Source organism: Panulirus ornatus, chromosome 19, assembly GCF_036320965.1.
Source record: "Panulirus ornatus isolate Po-2019 chromosome 19, ASM3632096v1, whole genome shotgun sequence".
Lineage (NCBI taxonomy): Eukaryota > Metazoa > Arthropoda > Malacostraca > Decapoda > Palinuridae > Panulirus > Panulirus ornatus.
The window spans coordinates 24881541-24902984 of record NC_092242.1 but is presented as its reverse complement, the minus strand read 5'-3'; the positions used below and the strand labels follow the sequence as shown (position 1 = coordinate 24902984).

General features: G+C 41.7%; 1 protein-coding gene across 2 annotated transcripts in view; it reads left to right on the top strand.

The window, feature by feature from the left end:
- The window catches only part of LOC139755458 (cyclin-dependent kinase 9-like), a 259415-nt gene that overhangs the window by 147830 nt on the left and 90141 nt on the right, over positions 1-21444 (top strand). For both annotated transcript variants that reach the window (XM_071673778.1, XM_071673777.1), the window contains one exon: positions 6357-6475. In XM_071673778.1, coding sequence (XP_071529879.1) covers positions 6357-6475 — 119 coding nt within the window. The remainder of the gene's footprint in view (positions 1-6356; positions 6476-21444) is intronic.

The window sequence follows — 21444 nt, the reverse complement described above, 5'->3', positions numbered from 1 at the left end:
GTTTCAGGAGTATGTTACTCATTCCCTTGCTCTTGTCCTCATCACCAACCCCTGACTTTACTCCCAAAACATTCCTAGACTACTCTTCCCCTTTACCCTTGAGCTTTGTTTCACTCAGAGCCAAAACATCAGGTTCCTTCCTCAAACATACTACCTATTTCTCCTTTTTTCTCATCTTGGTTACACCCCACACACATTTAACGCCCAATTCGAGCCTTCGGGGAGGATGAACACTCCCCCATGTGACTCCTCTTCAGTTCCCCTTTAAAAGAGTTAAAATACAAGGAAACGGAGTTTCCTAGCTCTCGCTCCCGTCCCCTTTAGTCGCTTTCTACGACATGGGAGGAATGCATGGTAAGCATTCTTTCTCCCGTATCCCTCATTATTTATTTATTTTGCTTTGTCGCTGTCTCCTGCATTTGCGAGTAGCGCAAGAAACAGACAAAAGAATGGCCCAACCCACCCACATACACATGTATATACATACACGTCCACATCACCGCAAATATACATACCTATACATCTCAATGTATACATATATATACACACACAGACATATACATATATGCACATGTATTCATTCCCATCGCCACCTCGCCACACATGGAATAACCAACCCCCTCCCCCCCATGTGTGCGAGGTAGAGCTAGGAAAGACAACAAAGGCCCCATTCGTTCACACTCAGTCTCTAGCTGTCATGTAATAATGCACCGAAACCACAGCTCCCTTTCCACATCCAGGCCCCACAGAACTTTCCATGGTTTACCCCAGATGCTTCACATGCCCTGGTTCAATCCATTGACAGCACATCGAGCCCGGTATACCACATCGTTCCAATTCACTCTATTCCTTGCACGCCTTTCACCCTCCTACATGTTCAGGCCCCGATCACTCAAAATCTTTTTCACTCCATCTTTTCACCTCCAATTTGGTCTCCCACTTCTCACTCCCTCCACCTCTGACACATATATCCTCTTGGTCAATGTTTCCTCACTCATTCTCTCCATGTGACCAAACCATCTCAAAACACCCTCTTCTGCTCTCTCAACCACACTCTTTTTATTACCACACATCTCTCTTACCCTTACATTACTTACTCGATCAAACCACCTCACACCACATATTGTCCTCAGACATCTCATTTCCAGCACATCCACCCTCCTGCGCACAACTCTATCCATAGCCCACGCCATGCAACCATACAACATTGTTGGAACCACTATTCCTTCAAACATACCCATTTTTGCTTTCCGAGGTAATGTTCTTGACTTCCACACATTCTTCAAGGGTCCCAGAACTTTCACCCCCTCCCCCACCCAATGATTCACTTCTGTTTCCATGGTTCCATCCGCTGCCAAATCCACTCCCAGATATCTAAAACACTTCACTTCCTCCAGTTTTTCTCTATTCAAACTTACCTCCCAACTGACTTGACCCTCAACCCTGCTGTACCTAATATTCTTGCTCTTATTCACATTTACTCTCAACTTTCTTCTTTCACACACTTTACCAAACTCAGTCACCAGCTTCTGCAGTTTCTCTCATGAATCAGCCACCAACGCTATATCATCAGCGAACAACAACTGACTTACTTCCCAAGCTCTCTCATCCACAACAGACTGCATACTAGCCCCTCTTTCCAAAACTCTTGCATTCACTTCCCTAACAACCCCATCCATAAACAAGTTAAACAACCATGGAGACATCATATACCCCTGCCGCAAACCTACATTCACTGAGAACCAATCACTTTCCTCTCTTCCTACACGTACACATGCCTTACATCCTCGATAAAAACTTTTCAATGCTTCTAACAACTTGCCTCCCACACCATATATTCTTAATACCTTCCACAGAGCATCTCTATCAACTCTATCATATGCCTTCTCCAGATCCATAAATGCTACATACAAATCCATTTGCTTTTCTAAGTATTTCTCACATACATTCTTCAAAGCAAACACCTGATCCACACATCCTTTCCCACTTCTGAAACCACACTGCTCTTCCCCAATCTGATGCTCTGTACATGCCTTCACCCTGTCAATCAGTACCCTCCCATATAATTTGCCAGGAATACTCAACAGACTTATACCTCTGTAATTTGAGCACTCACTCTTATCCCCTTTGCCTTCGTACAATGGCACTATGCAAGCATTCCGCCAATCCTCAGGCACCTCACCATGAATCATACATACATTGAATAACCTTACCAACCAGTCAACAATACAGTCACCCCCTTTTTTGATAAATTCCACTGCAATACCATCCAAACCTGCTGCCTTGCCGGCTTTCATCTTCCGCAAAGCTTTTACTACCTCTTCTCTGTTTACCAAATCATTTTCCCTAACCCTATCACTTTGCATACCATCTCAAACAAAACACCCTATATCTGCCACTCTATCATCAGACACATTCAACAAACATTCCAAATACTCACTCCATCTTCTCACATCACCGCTACTTGTTATCACCTCCCCATTAGCCCCCTTCACTGAAGTTCCCATTTGTTCCCTTGTCTTACGCACTTTATTTACCTCCTTCCAAAACATCTTTTTATTCTTCCTAAAATTTAATGGTACTCTCACACTCTAACTCTCATTTGCCCTCTTTTTCACCTCTTGCACCTTTCTCTTGACCTCCTGCCTCTTTTTCTTATACATCTCCCACTCATTTGCATTTTTCCCTGCAAAAATCGTCCAAATGCCTCTCTCTTCTCTTTCACTAATAATCTTACTTCTTCATCCCACCACTCACTACCCTTTCTAATCTGCCCACCTCCCATGCTTCTCATGCCACAAGCATGTTTTGTGCAAGCCATCACTGCTTCCCTAAATACATCCCATTCCTCCCCCACTCCCCTTACATCCTTTGTTCTCACCTTTTTCCGTTCTGTACTCAGTCTCTCCATGTGACCAAACCTTTTCAAAACACCCTCTTCTGCTCTCTCAACCACACATCTCTCTTACCCTTTCATTGCTGCCTCGATCAAACCACCTCACACCACATGTTGTCCTCAAACATCTCATTTCCAGCACATCCACCCTGCTCCCCACAACTCTATCTATAGCCCATGCCTTGCAGCCATATAACATTGTTGGGACCTCTATTCCTTCAAACATACACATTTTTGCTTTCCTAGATAACATTGTTGACTCCCACCGGGGTCAGTGTTCTGTCAGTCGATCGAACCAGGGCATGTGAAGCGTCTGGGGTAAACCATGGAAAGTTTTGTGTGGCCTGGATGTGGAAAGGGAGCTGTGGTTTTGGTGCATTAAACATGACAGCTAGAGAATGAGTGTGAACGAATGTGGCATTTTTTGTCTTCACAGCACTACCTTTCCTTGGGTGTGTTTTTGTGTGTATGTGTGTGTGCTATTTCATGTGTGGGGTGGCGACGGGAATAGATGAAGGTAGCAATTACGAATATGTACATGTGTACATATGTATATGCCTGTGTATGTATATGTATGTATATTTTGAAATGTATAGGTATGTATGTATAGGTATGTATATATGTGTGTGTGGCTGTTTATGTATGTACATTTGTATGTGGGTGGGTTTGGCCATTCTTTCGTCTGTTTACTTGTGATACCTTGCTAATGCAGGAAACTGCGATTAAGTATAATTATAATGATGATAAAGAAGTGAGTCAGTTGTACTTCGCTGATGATACAGCGCTGGTGGCTGATTCGGGAGAGAAACTGCAGAAGTTGGTGACTGATTTTGGTAAAGTGTGTGAAAGAAGAAAGCTGAGAGTAAATATAAATAAGAGCAAGGTTATTATGTTCAGTAGGGTTGAGGGACAAGTGAATTGGGAGGTTAGTTTGAATGGAGAAAAACTGGAGGAAGTGAAGTGTTTTAGATATCTGGGAGTGGGTTTGGCAGTGGAGGAACCATGGAAGTGGAAGTGAGTCACAGGTTGGGGGAGGGGACGAAGGTTTTGGAGCGTTGATGAATGTGTGGAAGGCTAGAACGTTATCTCGGAAAGCAAAAATGGGTATGATTGAAGGAATAGTGGTTCCAGCAATGTTATATGGTTGTGAGGTATGGGCGATAGACAGGGTTGTGTGGAGGAGGGTCAATTTGATGGAAATGAGATGTTTTAGGACAATATGTGGTGTGAGGTGGTTTGATCGAGTAAGTAATGAAAGGGTAAGAGAGATATTTGGTAATAAAGAGTGTGGTTGAGAGAGCAGAAGAGGGCATATTGAAATGGTTTGGTCACATGGAGAGAATGAGTGAGGGAAGATTGACAAAGAGGATATATGTGTCAGAGGTGGGGGGAACAAGAAGTGGGAGACCAAATTGGAGGTGGAAGGATGGAGTGAAAATGATTTTGAGTGATAGGGGCTTAAAAATACAGGAGGGTGAAAGGCGTGGAAGGAATTAAGTGAATTGGAACGATGTGGTATACCGGGGTCTACGTGCTGTCAATGGATTGAACCAGGGCATGTGAAGCATCTAGGGTAAACCATTGAAAGTTTTGTGAGGCCTGGATGTGGAAAGGGAGCTGTGGTTTTGGTGCATTTCACATGACAACTCAAGTCTGAGTATGGACAAATGTGGCCTTTGTTTTCCTTTCCTAGCGCTACCTCGCGTGCACGCCGCGGGAGGGGGTGTCATTTTTAGGTGTAGCGAGGTGGCGGCAAGAATGGATGAAGGCAGCATGTACGAATATGTGCGTGTGTCTATATGTATATATCTGTGTATGTATATGTTGAAATGGGTATGTTTGAAGTGGTTCCATCAATGTTATGTGGTTGCGCGGCTTGGGCTATAGATGGGTTGTGCGGAGGAGGTTGGATATGTTGGAAATGAGATGTTTGAGGGCAATATGTGGTGTGAGGTGGTTTAATTGATTAAGTAATGAAAGGGTAAGAGAGATGTATGGTAATAAAATGAGTGTGGTTGAGAGAGCAGAAGAGTGTGTATTGAAATGGTTTGGTCACATGGAGAGAATGAATGAGGAAAGATTAACAAAGAGGATATATGGGCCTGGAGGTGGAGGGAATGAGAAGTGGAAGACCACATTGGAGGTGGAAGGATGGAGTGAAAAAGATTTTAAGCTATCGGGGCCTGAACATACAGGAGAGTGAAAGGCTGCAAGGAATAGAGTGAATTGGAATGATGTGGTATGCCAGCATCGACGTGCTATCACTGGATTGAACCAGGGCATGTGAAGCGCTGGGGTAAACCATGGAAAGTTTTATGGTGCCTGGATGTGGAAAGGGAGCCGTGGTTTGGTTCATCACACATGACAGTTAGAGACTGATTGTAAATAAATGTGGCTTTTGTTGTCTTTCCTGGCACTACCTCGCGCACGTGTGAGGGAAGGGGGGATGCCATTTCATGTGTGGTTGGATGGCGAGTATACCTATGTACATGTATACATATGTACATGTGTATATATGTTTATGTCTGTGTATGTTTATGTATGCATACGTTGAAATGTATAGGTATGTATATGTGCGTGTTTGGGCGGCTTGTATGTATATACATGTGTATGTGGGTGTGTTGGGCCATTCTTTCATCTGTTTCCTTGTGCTACCGTGCTAATGTGGGAGACAGTGACAAAGTATAATAATAATGATAATATATATATATTTAGAGAGAGAGAGAGAGAGAGAGAGAGAGAGAGAGAGAGAGAGAGAGAGAGAGAGAGAGAGAGAGAGAGAGTTAATGCGATGTCTTTGATTAGGGATGTAGTTGCCTGTTCTGTCTCAGCTAACATAGAAAGAATTAAAAAAAACAGACAGAGCTAAGGTCTTCAACTCAGAATAGCTGGGTAATGGGGGTGAGAGGCATTTACCTTACTAGAAAGTAGGGGTGGTGAGGAAGGTTTATAACCCCCTGAGATCAGAAATTTATTTTATGGCTTGTGGGGAACCCACTCCAGAGAGAAAGCATTTTTCATCCTTTAAGACATACATTTTTCTCATTATGGCATTGCATGTTGTGGTTAATGTGGGATGCTATAATTTTTTTCATAAGACAAAAATTAATCTGCTTAAAAATTGAGCATGGAAAGGGATACTGTGTCCAATACTTTATGTATAAATATGTGTTACAGAAACATGTGATACGGTTAAGTAGAAGTTTCAGATGATTGTCAAAATTTTCAGCAGTGGGTACTAGTTGACTTTGATGTGAAAGGTACAACTCTGAGCCTTCTATTAATGCTGCATTTTATATGTGATGTGTTGATTAGTTAGTCACCTTATCAGTTTCCTTGATATATGAAGGGAACTGTAAAGAAGTTTGGTTATCATATTTGTTGAGAATTGCTGTATTGTAATACCAATAAACTTAAATAGACTACTAAAAATGATCTTTTTCTTTTTATCTTCCATCAGCAACTCCACATATGTCCAGTCTTTCTACGTTCTTCTTGGTGTTTGAATTTTGTGAACATGATTTGGCTGGCTTGCTCTCCAATGTCAATGTAAAATTCAATCTTGGTGAAATTAAAAAGGTAAGGAATGAACCTCATTTTTTGTTTTAACCGTAAGAAATCTTTGATACTGAAATTTCTTAAAAGCTTTACATGTAAGTTTGATAATCTCTTTGTAGTTGACTTTTTCACCTTTGAAGTGTAGGAGAGAGGGATTCTCCTTTCCCCCAAACCTGAGTCTTTCCTGTACTTGACACATAGCTTCACTCTTCATGCTTGGATTACTGTCAGATGTAAATCAAACTACCTGAAGACAGTTGTTTGACCATCATTAGGTTAGTAGCTTTTGAATTCAGCCATTCAAAATCCAAATGTTAACTTTGTTGATAATGAGGTATATTGAAACAAGTTTGTAAAGACAGTTTTACAGTGCAAACTAGTAAGGAATAGAGTATCTGTTGGATTTGCAGTGCAGAGCAGCGAGGAATGAGTTACACTTTGAGGTAGTAGTTGGTGCAGCCTTTTTAGTAAAATAGGGTTCTAGAAAGTGAACTTCAAATATGTATATAACTCGCTAGCTGGTGCCTCAGATTTTTAACTTGATTCTAGGTATATTCATGCTACTGAATAAGAAAATGACCTTCATTTCCTTCTAGCAGCTCTTGTTCTGCTATATTTTTGTGGAGAGTACTCATTCATGGAACAAAGATAATTCATTTCTGATTTTGTGAAGAGGGCATACTTGTTATTTCAAAATACAACTCGGGGACCAAGATAAGACATGGGCTCCATACATTGTTTGTTTGTAGGCGCAGAATCCTTGGTTGACAGAGACAAGATCATTTTACCACCACTGCACCTCAAACTAGGTGTAATGAAACAACTTTTGAAGGTTTTGAATAAAGAAAGGGGACTGCTTTGACTGCGTATTCAGAAAATTTCCAGCACTGAGCATAGAGAAGCTGAAGGCAGGTATTTTTGATGGGCCACAAATCAGAGAACTCGTGAAGGACCCACATTTCCAAGATTAAATGAACAATGCTGAGGCAGATGCATGGTCTTTGTTCACTCAGGTTGTAAAGAATTTTCTTGGGAACCATAAAGCAGATAACCACTCTGAACTAGTGGAGAATATGCTCTCTTCTTTCAGTCAACTTGGCTGTAAAATGAGCATCAAAGTGCATTACCTCCACAGCCACTTGGATCGTTTCCCAGACAACCTTGGTAACCTAAATGAGGAACAGGGTGAACGTTTTCACCAGGATTTAAGAACCTTAGGGACATTGGGATACTCATATGATAAGAACCTTAGGGACACTGGGATACTCATATGATGTCAGATTACTGCTGGACCATTCAGTGTGATGGTCCTGGGGCAGCTCACCGCATGGTCTTTGAAACGCCGCTTTCGTGAGATGTCTGAGTAAATGAATTTTGTATCAGTGATAACCTTTTTATGTTTGTTTAACCATTATCTGGTTCTGTGGATGTAATTTAATCATAGGTAAACAAACTACTTGTATGAAGCCATTTTTGTTTATTTTTTATCAAAAAGGCAACAATAATGATTTGTAGTCATCAGTCCTCATGTCTAATCAGTTGTATGCATAGCAGTTAGGGTATATCATATCTCGATCACCAGAGCTGATAGAGAAAAACTGATGGCATGTTTAGAAACAGCATCCAAACATTTACCTAAAAACATGTCTAATATCTCAGGCACCAAATTTTGTTTTCCCCAATATATTGTTAGTGAAATAATGGGCATAGATTAATCTGATATGGATGATCAAATTTCTGTTAACATATCGTGTATGAAGGCACATGTCATGGATACAGAAGGTCATATCACATCAAATCTATCAGTTATGGAAACCTTCCTTACATCAAGCATGCTTTCATGACCTTATGCAGTACCTTGTCATGTAGACCTGATATTAACCAAGACATGATGCAGAGGAATAGATAACATAAAATGATTCAAGAATTGAACTTACGAAAATCTATTGTATTTGAAACCTTAAGTACTTAACACTACTAATTAATCTATTAGATATACAGCGCATCTATGGTCAAAATGAACTTTCATTGCCCTCGTTATCATTCGAATTACTAGCCACAGAATGTTCATTGCGCCTTGGGATGTTATTCTTTTATTGTTTATGAATTTTAAAAAGAACATCTAGATCTTCTCAGGCTGTGGTGGTGGCCAGCTATAAGCATCTTTGACTTGTGAGAAAAGGTTGACAAAGAGATATATGTGTCTGAGGTGAAGAGAGCAAGGAGAAGCAGGAGACCAAATTGGAGGTGGAAGGATGTAGTGAAAAATTTTGAGCAATTAGGGCCTGAACATGCAGAGGGTAAAAGGTGTGCATGGAATGGAGTGAATTGGAACAATGTGGTATGATGGGTTCGATGTGTTGTCATTGGACTGAACCGGGGCATATGAGGGGTTCAGGGTCTGTGGAGCCTGAATGTGGATGGGGAGCTGTGGTTTCCCTGCATTACACATGACAGCTAGAGAATGAGTGTGAGCAGATGTGGCCTTTATGTGTCATCTGTTTCCTGATGCTACCTCACTGAAACAGGGGTTGGCGATTCTGTTTCCTGTGGGAAAGAGTGGTGCTGGGAATGGATGAAGGCGAACAAGTATGAATGTGTACATTTGTGTATATGTATGTGTATGTATATATATGTATATGTATGGGTGTGTGTGTGTGTGTGTGTGTATATGTATATATGAGTGGATGGGTCTTTCTTCATCTGTTTTCTTTCACTACCACACTACTGCAGGAAACAACAATCAAGTATGATTAGAAAGTATATTTGTTTATATTTGTTTGATAGTGGCAGATGTAGGGGTGGTGTGGGAAGTGAGAGAGTCAAGGAAAGTGGTTTGATGAAGAGAGAAGAGGTGGTGAAAGCCTTGTAGAAGATGAAATATGGCAAGGTGGTTTGGTTCGTTGGAATTGCAGTTGAATTTATTAAGAAAGGGGGTGACTGTGATGTTAATTGGTTGGTAAGGTTATTCACTGTATGTATGGATCATGGTGAAGTGCCTGAAGATTGGCAGAATTCATGCATAGTGCCATTGTACAAAGACAAAGATGATAAACGTGAGTATTCAAACTACAGAGGCATATGTTTGTCTAGTATTCTTGGAAAATTGTATGGGAGGGTATTGATTGAGAGGGTGAAGGCATGTAAAGAGCATCAGATTGGGGAGGAGCAGTATGGTTTCATAAGTGACAGAGGATGTGTGCATCAGGTGGTTGCTTTGAAGAATGTGTGTGAAAAATACTTAGAGAAATAGATGGATTTGAATGTGGCATTTATGGATATTGAGAAGGAATATGACAGGGTGGATAGATATGCTTTTTGGAAGGTCTTAAGAGAATACGGTGTGGGAGTTAAGCTGCTAGAAGCAGTGAGTAGTATGTATTAAGGGTGTAAGGCATGTTTACGAGTAGGAAGAGAGGAGAGTGATTGGTTCCCAGTGAAGTTTGGTCTGTGGCAGGAGTGTGTGATGTCCCCATGGTTGTTTGATTTGTTTTTGGATGGGGTGGTTAGGGAGGTAAATGCAATAGTTTTGGAGAGTGGGGCAAGTATACAGTCTGTTGGGGATGAGAGAGCCTGGAAAGATAATCAGTTATTGTTCACCGATGATTCAGCACTGGTGGCTGATTCGAGTGAGAAACTGCAGAAGTTGGTGACTGAGTTTGGAAAAGTGTGTGAAAGGAGAAAGTTGAGAGTGAATGTGAATAAGAGCAAGGTTATTAGGTTCAGCAAGGTTGAGGGGCAAGTTCGTTGGGATGTGAGTTTGAATGGAGAAAAATTGGAGGAAGTGAAGTGTTTTAGATGTCTAGGAGTGGACTTAGTAGCAAAAGGAACCATGGAAGTGAAATTGAGTCATAGGGTTGGGGGGGAGGGGGCAAAGGTTCTGGGAGTAATGAAGAATGTGTGGAAAGAGAGAACATTATCTCGAAGAGCAAAAATGAGTATGTTTGAAGGAATAGCAGTTCCAACAATATTATATGGTTGCAAGGCATAGGCTATAGATAGGGTTGTATGGAGGAGGATGGATGTATTGGAAGTGAAGTGTTTGAGGACAATATGAGATGCTCTGTGGAAGGTATTAAGAATATATGGTGTGGGAGGAAAGTTGTTAGAAGCAGTGAAAAGTTTTTATCGAGGATGTAAGGCATGTGTACGTGTAGGAAGAGAGGAAAGTGATTGGTTCTCAGTGAATGTAGGTTTGCGGCAGGGGTGTGTGATGTCTCCATGGTTGTTTAATTTGTTTATGGATGGGGTTGTTAGGGAGGTAAATGCAAGAGTTTTGGAAAGAGGGGCAAGTATGAAGTCTGTTGGGGATGAGAGAGCTTGGGAAGTGAGTCAGTTGTTGTTCGCTGATGATACAGTGCTGGTGGCTGATTCATGTGAGAAACTGCAGAAGCTGGTGACTGAGTTTGGTAAAGTGTGTGGAAGAAGAAAGTTAAGAGTAAATGTGAATAAGAGCAAGGTTATTAGGTACAGTAGGGTTGAGGGTCAAGTCAATTTAGAGGTGAGTTTGAATGGAGAAAAACTGGAGGAAGTGAAGTGTTTTAGATATCTGGGAGTGGATCTGGCAGCGGATGGAACCATGGAAGCGGAAGTGGATCATAGGGTGGGGGATGGGGCGACAATTCTGGGGGCCTTGAAGAATGTGTGGAAGTCGAGAACATTATCTCGGAAAGCAAAAATGGGTATGTTTGAAGGAATAGTGGTTCCAACAATGTTGTATGGTTGCGAGGCATGGGCTATGGATAGAGTTGTGCGCAGGAGGATGGATGTGCTGGAAATGAGATGTTTGAGGACAATGTGTGGTGTGAGGTGGTTTGATCGAGTGAGTAACGTAAGGGTAAGAGAGATGTGTGGAAATAAAAAGAGCGTGGTTGAGAGAGCAGAAGAGGGTGTTTTGAAGTGGTTTGGGCACATGGAGAGGATGAGTGAGGAAAGATTGACCAAGAGGATATATGTGTCGGAGGTGGAGGGAGCAAGGAGAAGAGGGAGACCAAATTGGAGGTGGAAAGATGGAGTGAAAAAGATTTTGTGTGATCGGGGCCTGAGCATGCAGGAGGGTGAAAGGAGGGCAAGGAATAGAGTGAATTGGAGCGATGTGGTATACCGGGGTTGACGTGCTGTCAGTGGATTGAATCAAGGCATGTGAAGCGTCTGGGGTAAACCATGGAAAGCTGTGTAGGTATGTATATTTGCGTGTGTGGACGTATGTATATACATGTGTATGGGGGGGGGGTTGGGCATTTCTTTCGTCTGTTTCCTTGCGCTACCTCGCAAACGCGGGAGACAGCGACAAAGTATGAAAAAAAAAAAAAAAAATAGCCATTTTTGCTTTCCAAGATAATGTTCTTGACTTCCACACATTCTTCAAGGCTTCCAGGATTTTCGCCCCCTCCCCCACCCTATGATTCACTTCCGCTTCCATGGTTCCATCCGCTGCCAGATCCACTCCCAGATATCTAAAACACTTTACTTCCTCCAGTTTTTTCTCCGTTCAAACTTACCTCCCAATTGACTTGACCCTCAACCCTACTGTACCTAATATTTAACCTTGCTCTTGTTCACATTTACTCTTAACTTTCTTTTTTCACACACTTTACCAAACTCAGTCACCAGCTTCTGCAGTTTCTCACATGAATCAGCCACCAGCACTGTATCATCAGCGAACAACAACTGACTCACTTCCCAAGCTCTCTCATCCACAACAGACTTCATACTTGCCCTTCTTTCCAAAACTCTTGCATTCGCCTCCCTAACAACCCCATCCATAAACAAATTAAACAACCATGGAGACATCACACACCCCTGCTGCAAACCTACATTCACTGAGAACCAATCACTTTCCTCTCTTCCTACACGTACACATGCCTTACATCCTCGATAAAAACTTTTCACTGCTTCTAACAACTTGCCTCCCACACCATATATTCTTAATACCTTCCACAGAGCATCTCTATCAACTCTATCATATGCCTTCTCCAGATCCATAAATGCTACATACAAATCCATTTGCTTTTCTAAGTATTTCTCACATACACTCTTCAAAGCAAACACCTGATCCACACATCCTCTACCACTTCTGAAACCACACTGCTCTTCCCCAATCTGATGCTCTGTACATGCCTTCACCCTCTCAATCAATACCCTCCCATATAATTTACCAGGAATACTCAACAAACTTATACCTCTGTAATTTGAGCACTCACGCTTATCCCCTTTGCCTTTGTACAATGGCACTATGCACGCATTCCGCCAATCCTCAGGCACCTCACCATGAGTCATACATACATTAAATAAGCTTACCAACCGGTCAACAATACAGTCACCCCCTTTTTTAATAAATTCCACTGCAATACCATCCAAACCTGCTGCCTTGCCAGCTTTCATCTTCCGCAAAGCTTTTACTACCTCTTCTCTGTTTACCAAATCATTTTCCCTAACCCTCTCACTTTGCACACCACCTCGACCAAAACACCCTATATCTGTCACTCTATCATCAAACACATTCAACAAACCTTCAAAATACTCGCTCCCTCTCCTTCTCACATCACCACTACTTGTTATCACCTCCCCATTAGCACCCTTCACTGAAGTTCCCGTTTGTTCCCTTGTCTTACGCACTTTATTTACCTCCTTCCAGAACATCTTTTTATTCTCCCTAAGATTTAATGATACTCTCTCACCCCAACTCTCATTTGCCCTCTTTTTCACCTCTTGCATCTTTCTCTTGACCTCCTGTCTCTTTCTTTTATACATCTCCCACTCAATTGCATTTTTTCCCTGCAAAAATCGTCCAAATGCCTCTCTCTTCTCTTACACTAATAATCTTACTTCATCCCACCACTCACTACCCTTTCTAATCAACCCACCTCCCATGCCACAAGCATCTTTTGCGCAATCCATCTCTGATTCCCTAAATACATCCCATTCCTCCCCCACTCCCCTTACTTCCATTGTTCTCACCTTTTTCCATTCTGTACTCAGTCTCTCTTGGTACTTCCTCACACAAGTCTCCTTCCCAAGCTCACTTACTCTCACCACCCTCTTCACCCCAACATTCACTCTTCTTTTCTGAAAACTCATACAAATCTTCACCTTAGCCTCCACAAGATAATGATCAGACATCCCTCCAGTTGCACCTCTCAGCACATTAACATCCAAAAGTCTCTCTTTCGCGCGCCTGTCAATTAACACGTAATCCAATAACGCTCTCTGGCCATCTCTCCTACTTACATACGTATACTTATGTATATCTCTCTTTTTAAACCAGGTATTCCCAATCACCAGTCCTTTTTCAGCACATAAATCTACAAGCTCTTCACCATTTCCATTTACAACACTGAACACCCCATGTATGCCAGTTATTCCCTCAACTGCCACATTACTCACCTTTGCATTCAAATCACCCATCACTATAACCCGGTCATGTGCATCAAAACCACTAACACACTCATTCAGCTGCTCCCAAAACACTTCCCTCTCATGATCTTTCTTCTCATGCCCAGGTGCATATGCACCAATAATAACCCATCTCTCTCCATCTACTTTCAGTTTTACCCATATTTTTTTATTCTCCCAAAAATTTAATGATACGCTCTCACCCCAACTCTCATTTGCCCTCTTTTTCACCTCTTGCACCTTTCTCTTGACCTCCTGTCTCTTTCTTTTATACATCTCCCACTCAATTGCATTTTTTCCCTGCAAAAATCATCCAAAAGCCTCTCTCTTCTCTTTCACTAATAATCTTACTTCTTCATCCCACCACTCACTACCCTTTCTAATCAACCCACCTCCCACTCTTCTCATGCCACAAGCATCTTTTGCGCAATCCATCAATGATTCCCTAAATACATCCCATTCCTCCCCCACTCCCCTTACTTCCATTGTTCTCACCTTTTTCCATTCTGTACTCAGTCTCTTCTGGTACTTCCTCACACAAGTCTCCTTCTCAAGCTCACTTACTTTCACCACCCTCTTCACCCCAACATTCACTCTTCTTTTCTGAAAACTCATACAAATCTTCACCTTACCCTCCACAAGATAATGATCTGACATCCCTCCAGTTGCACCTCTCAGTACATTAACATCCAAAAGTCTGTCTTTCGCGCGCCTGTCAGTTAACAACACAAGGGAGCAAATGGGAACTTCAGTAAAGGGCGCAAATGGGGAGATGATAACAAGTAGTGGTGATGTGAGAAGATGTAGTGAGTATTTTGAGGGTTTGTTGAATGTGTTTGATGATAGAGTGGCAGATATAGGGTATTTTGGTCGAGGTGGTGTGGAAAGTCAGAGGGTTGGGGAAAATGATTTAGTAAACAGAGAAGAGGTAGTAAAAGCTTTGCGGAAGATGAAAGCCGGCAAGGCAGCAGGTTTGGATGGTATTGCAGTGGAATTTATTGAAAAAGGGGGTGACTGTATTGTTGACTGGTTGGTAAGGTTATTTAATGTATGTATGACTCATGGTGAGGTGCCTGAGGATTGGCAGAATGCGTGCATAGTGCCATTGTACAAAGGCAAAGGGGATAAGAGTGAGTGCTCAAATTACAGAGGTATAAGTTTGTTGAGTATTCCTGGTAAATTATATGGGAGGGTATTGATTGAGAGGGTGAAGGCATGTACAGAGCATCACATTGGAGAAGAGCAGTGTGGCTTCAGAAGTGGTAGAGGATGTGTGGATCAGGTGTTTGCTTTGAAGAATGTATGTGAGAAATACTTAGAAAAGCAAATGGATTTGTATGTAGCATTTATGGATCTGGAGAAGGCATATGATAAGAGTTGATAGAGATGCTCTGTGGAAGGTATTAAGAATATATGGTGTGGGAGGCAAGTTGTTAGAAGCAGTGAAAAGTTTTTATCAAGGATGTAAGGCATGTGTACGTGTAGGAAGAGAGGAAAGTGATTGGTTCTCAGTGAATGTAGGTTTGCGGCAGGGGTGTGTGATGTCTCCATGGTTGTTTAATTTGTTTATGGATGGGGTTGTTAGGGAGGTGAATGCAAGAGTTTTGGAAAGAGGGGCAAGTATGAAGTCTGTTGTGGATGAGAGAGCTTGGGAAGTGAGTCAGTTGTTGTTCGCTGATGGTACAGCGCTGGTGGCTGATTCATGTGAGACACTGCAGAAGCTGGTGACTGAGTTTGGTAAAGTGTGTGAAAGAAGAAAGTTAAGAGTTAATGTGAATAAGAGCAAGGTTATTAGGTACAGTAGGGTTGAGGGTCAAGTCAATTGGGAGGTATGTTTGAATGGAGAAAAACTGGAGGAAGTAAAGTGTTTTAGATATCTGGGAGTGGATCTGGCAGTGGATGGAACCATGGAAGCGGAAGTGAATCATAGAGTGGGGGAGGGGGCGAAAATCCTGGGAGCCGTGAAGAATGTGTGGAAGTCGAGAACATTATCTTGGAAAGCAAAAATGGGTATGTTTGAAGGAATAGTGGTTCCAACAATGTTGTATGTTTGCGAGGCGTGGGCTATGGATAGAGTTGTGCGCAGGAGGGTGGATGAGCTGGAAATGAGATGTTTGGGGACAATATGTGGTGTGAGGTGGTTTGATCGAGTAAGTAATGTAAGGGTAAGAGAGATGTGTGGAAATAAAAAGAGTGCGGTTGAGAGAGCAGAAGAGGGTGTTTTGAAATGGTTTGGGCACATGGAGAGAATGAGTGAGGAAAGATTGACCAAGAGGATATATATGTCAGAGGTGGAGGGAACGAGGAGAAGTGGGAGACCAAATTGGAGGTGGAAAGATGGAGTGAAAAAGATTTTTTGTGATCGAGGCCTGAACATGCAGGAGGGTGAAAGGTGGGCAAGGAATAGAGTGAATTGGATTGATGTGGTATACCGGGGTTGACGTGCTTTCAGTGGATTGAATCAGGGCATGTGAAGCATCTGGGGTAAACCATGGAAAGTTGTGTGGGGCCTGGATGTGGAAAGGGAGCTGTGGTTTAGGGCATTATTGCGTGGTAGCTAGAGACTGAGTGTGAACGAATGGGGCCTTTGTTGTCTTTTCCTAGTGCTACCTCGCACACATGAGGGGGGAGGGGGATGGTATTCCATGTGTGGCGAGGTGGCGGTGGGAATGAATAAGCGCAGACAGTGTGAATTGTGTGCATGAGTATATATGTATGTTTCTGTGTGTGTATATATATGTGTACATTGAGATGTATAGGTATGTATATTTGCTTGTGTGGACGTGTATGTATAAACACTGTGTATGAGGGTGGGTTGGGCCATTTCTTTCGTCTGTTTCCTTGCGCTACCTCGCAAACTCAGGAGACAGCGACAAAGCAAAATAAAAAAAAATAAATATATATATATATATATATATATATATATATATATATATATATATATATATATATATATATATATATATATTTAATTATATATATATATATATATATATATATATATATATATATATATATATATATATATATATATATATATATATATATATATATATATATATATATATAAATATATATATATATATATATATATATATATATATATATATATATATATATATATATATATATATATATATTTAATTATATATATATATATATATATATATATTTAATTATATATATATATATATATATATATATATATATATATATATATATATATATATGTATATATATATATATATATATATATATATTTAATTTTTTTTTATTTTGCTTTGTCGCTGTCTCCTGAGTTTGCGAGGTAGCGCAAGGAAACAGACGAAAGAAATGGCCCAACCCACCCTCATACACAGTGTTTATACATACACGTCCACACAAGCAAATATACATACCTATACATCTCAATGTACACATATATATACACACACAGAAACACTAACAGAAACGGAAACAGAAGAAGGAGTCACGCGGGGAGTGCTCATCCTCCTCGAAGGCTCAGAGTGGGGTGCCTAAATGTGTGTGGATGTAACCAAGATGTGAAAAAAGGAGAGATAGGTAGTATGTTTGAGGAAAGGAACCTGGATGTTTTGGCTCTGAGTGAAACGAAGCTCAAGGGTAAAGGGGAAGAGTGGTTTGGGAATGTCTGGGGAGTAAAGTCAGGGGTTAGTGAGAGGACAAGAGCAAGGGAAGGAGTAGCAATACTCCTGAAACAGGAGTTGTGGGAGTATGTGATAGAGTGTAAGAAAGTAAATTCTCGATTAATATGGGTAAAACTGAAAGTTGATGGAGAGAGGTGGGTGATTATTGGTGCATATGCACCTGGGCATGAGAAGAAAGATCAAGAGAGGCAAGTGTTTTGGGAGCAGCAGAATGAGTGTGTTAGTGGTTTTGATGCACGAGACCGGGTCATATTGATGGGTGATTTGAATGCAAAGGTGAGTAATGTGGCAGTTGAGGGAATAATTGGTATACATGGGGTGTTCAGTGTTGTAAATGGAAATGGTGAAGAGCTTGTAGATTTATGTGCTGAAAAAGGACTGATGATTGGGAATACCTCGTTTAAAAAGCGAGATATACATAAGTATACTTATGTAAGTAGGAGAGATGGCCAGAGAGCGTTATTGGATTACGTGTTAATTGACAGGCGTGCGAAAGAGAGACTTTTGGATGTTAATGTGCTGAGAGGTGCAACTGGAGCGATGTCTGTTCATTATCTTGTGGAGGCTAAGGTGAAGATTTGTATGGGTTTTCAGAAAAGAAGAGTGAATGTTGGGGTGAAGAGGGTGGTGAGAGTAAGTGAGCTTGAGAAGGAGACCTGTGTGAGGAAGTACCAGGAGAGACTGAGTACAGAATGGAAAAAGGTGAGAACAATGGAAGTAAGGGGAGTGGGGGAGGAATGGGATGTATTTAAGGAATCAGTGATGGATTGCGCAAAAGATGCTTGTGGCATGAGAAGAGTGGGAGGTGGGTTAATTAGAAAGGGTAGTGAGTGGTGGGATGAAGAAGTAAGAGTATTAGTGAAAGAGAAGAGAGAGGCATTTGGACGATTTTTGCAGGGAAAAAATGCAATTGAGTGGGAGATGTATAAAAGAAAGAGACAGGAGGTCAAGAGAAAGGTGCAAGAGGTGAAAAAAAGGGCAAATGAGAGTTGGGGTGAGAGAGTATCATTAAATTTTAGGGAGAATAAAAAGATGTTCTGGAAGGAGGTAAATAAAGTGCGTAAGACAAGGGAGCAAATGGGAACTTCGGTGAAGGGCGCAAGTGGGGAGGTGATAACAAGTAGTGGTGATGTGAGAAGGAGATGGAGTGAGTATTTTGAAGGTTTGTTGAATGTGTTTGATGATAGAGTGGCAGATATAGGGTGTTTTGGTCGAGGTGGTGTGCAAAGTGAGAGGGTTAGGGAAAATGATTTGGTAAACAGAGAAGAGGTAGTGAAAGCTTTGCGGAAGATGAAAGCCGGCAAGGCAGCAGGTTTGGATGGTATTGCAGTGGAATTTATTAAAAAAGGGGGTGACTTTATTGTTGACTGGTTGGTAAGGTTATTTAATGTATGTATGACTCATGGTGAGGTGCCTGAGGATTGGCGGAATGCGTTCATAGTGCCATTGTACAAAGGCAAAGGGGATAAGAGTGGGTGCTCAAATTACAGAGGTATAAGTTTGTTGAGTATTCCTGGTAAATTATATGGGAGGGTATTGATTGAGAAGGTGAAGGCATGTACAGAGCATCAGATTGGGGAAGAGCAGTGTGGTTTCAGAAGTGGTAGAGGATGTGTGGATCAGGTGTTTGCTTTGAAGAATGTATGTGAGAAATACTTAGAAAAGCAAATGGATTTGTATGTAGCATTTATGGATCTGGAGAAGGCATATGATAGAGTTGATAGAGATGCTCTGTGGAAGGTATTAAGAATATATGGTGTGGGAGGAAAGTTGTTAGAAGCAGTGAAAAGTTTTTATCGAGGATGTAAGGCATGTGTACGTGTAGGAAGAGAGGAAAGTGATTGGTTCTCAGTGAATGTAGGTTTGCGGCAGGGGTGTGTGATGTCTCCATGGTTGTTTAATTTGTTTATGGATGGGGTTGTTAGGGAGGTAAATGCAAGAGTTTTGGAAAGAGGGGCAAGTATGAAGTCTGTTGGGGATGAGAGAGCTTGGGAAGTGAGTTAGTTGTTGTTCGCTGATGATACAGCGCTGGTGGCTGATTCATGTGAGAAACTGCAGAAGCTGGTGACTGAGTTTGGAAAAGTGTGTGGAAGAAGAAAGTTAAGAGTAAATGTGAATAAGAGCAAGGTTATTAGGTACAGTAGGGTTGAGGGTCAAGTCAATTGGGAGGTGAGTTTGAATGGAGAAAAACTGGAGGAAGTGAAGTGTTTTAGATATCTGGGAGTGGATCTGGCAGCGGATGGAACCATGGAAGCGGAAGTGGATCATAGGGTGGGGGAGGGGGCGAAAATTCTGGGGGCCTTGAAAAATGTGTGGAGGTCGAGAACATTATCTCGGAAAGCAAAAATGGGTATGTTTGAAGGAATAGTGGTTCCAACAATGTTGTATGGTTGCGAGGCGTGGGCTATGGATAGAGTTGTGCGCAGGAGGATGGATGTGCTGGAAATGAGATGTTTGAGGACAATGTGTGGTGTGAGGTGGTTTGATCGAGTGAGTAACGTAAGGGTAAGAGAGATGTGTGGAAATAAAAAGAGCGTGGTTGAGAGAGCAGAAGAGGGTGTTTTGAAGTGGTTTGGGCACATGGAGAGAATGAGTGAGGAAAGATTGACCAAGAGGATATATGTGTCGGAGGTGGAGGGAACGAGGAGAAGAGGGAGACCAAATTGGAGGTGGAAAGATGGAGTGAAAAAGATTTTGTGTGATCGGGGCCTGAACATGCAGGAGGGTGAAAGGAGGGCAAGGAATAGAGTGAATTGGAGCGATGTGGTATACCGGGGTTGACGTGCTGTCCGTGGATTGAATCAAGGCATGTGAAGCGTCTGGGGTAAACCATGGAAAGCTGTGTAGGTATGTATATTTGCGTGTGTGGACGTATGTATATACATGTGTATGGGGGGAGGTTGGGCCATTTCTTTCGTCTGTTTCCTTGCGCTTGCTCGCAAACGCGGGAGACAGCGACAAAGTATAATAAAAAAAAATATATATATATATATATATATATATATATATATATATATATATATATATATATATATATATATATTATTTATATATATATATATATATATATATATATATATATATATATATATATATATATATATATATATATTTTTTGCTTTGTCGCTCTCTCCCGCGTTTGCGAGGTAGCGCAAGGAAACAGACGAAAGAAATGGCCCAACCCACCCCCATACACATGTATATACATACGTCCACACACGCAAATATACATACCTACACAGCTTTCCATGGTTTACCCCAGACGCTTCACATGCCTTGATTCAATCCACTGACAGCACGTCAACCCCGGTATACCACATCGCTCCAATTCACTCTATTCCTTGCCCTCCTTTCACCCTCCTGCATGTTCAGGCCCCGATCACACAATATCTTTTTCACTCCATCTTTCCACCTCCAATTTGGTCTCCCACTTCTCCTCGTTCCCTCCACCTCCGACACATATATCCTCTTGGTCAATCTTTCCTCACTCATTCTCTCCATGTGCCCAAACCATTTCAAAACACCCTCTTCTGCTCTCTCAACCACGCTCTTTTTATTTCCACACATCTCTCTTACCCTTACGTTACGTACTCGATCAAACCACCTCACACCACACATTGTCCTCAAACATCTCATTTCCAGCACATCCATCCTCCTGCGCACAACTCTATCCATAGCCCACGCCTCACAACCATACAACATTGTTGGAACCGCTATTCCTTCAAACATACCCATTTTTGCTTTCCGAAATAATGTTCTCGACTTCCACACATTCTTCAAGGCTCCCAGGATTTTCGCCCCATCCCCCACCCTATGATCCACTTTCGCTTCCATGGTTCCATCCGCTGCCAGATCCACTCCCAGATATCTAAAACACTTTACTTCCTCCAGTTTTGCTCCATTCAAACTTACCTCCCAATTGACTTGACC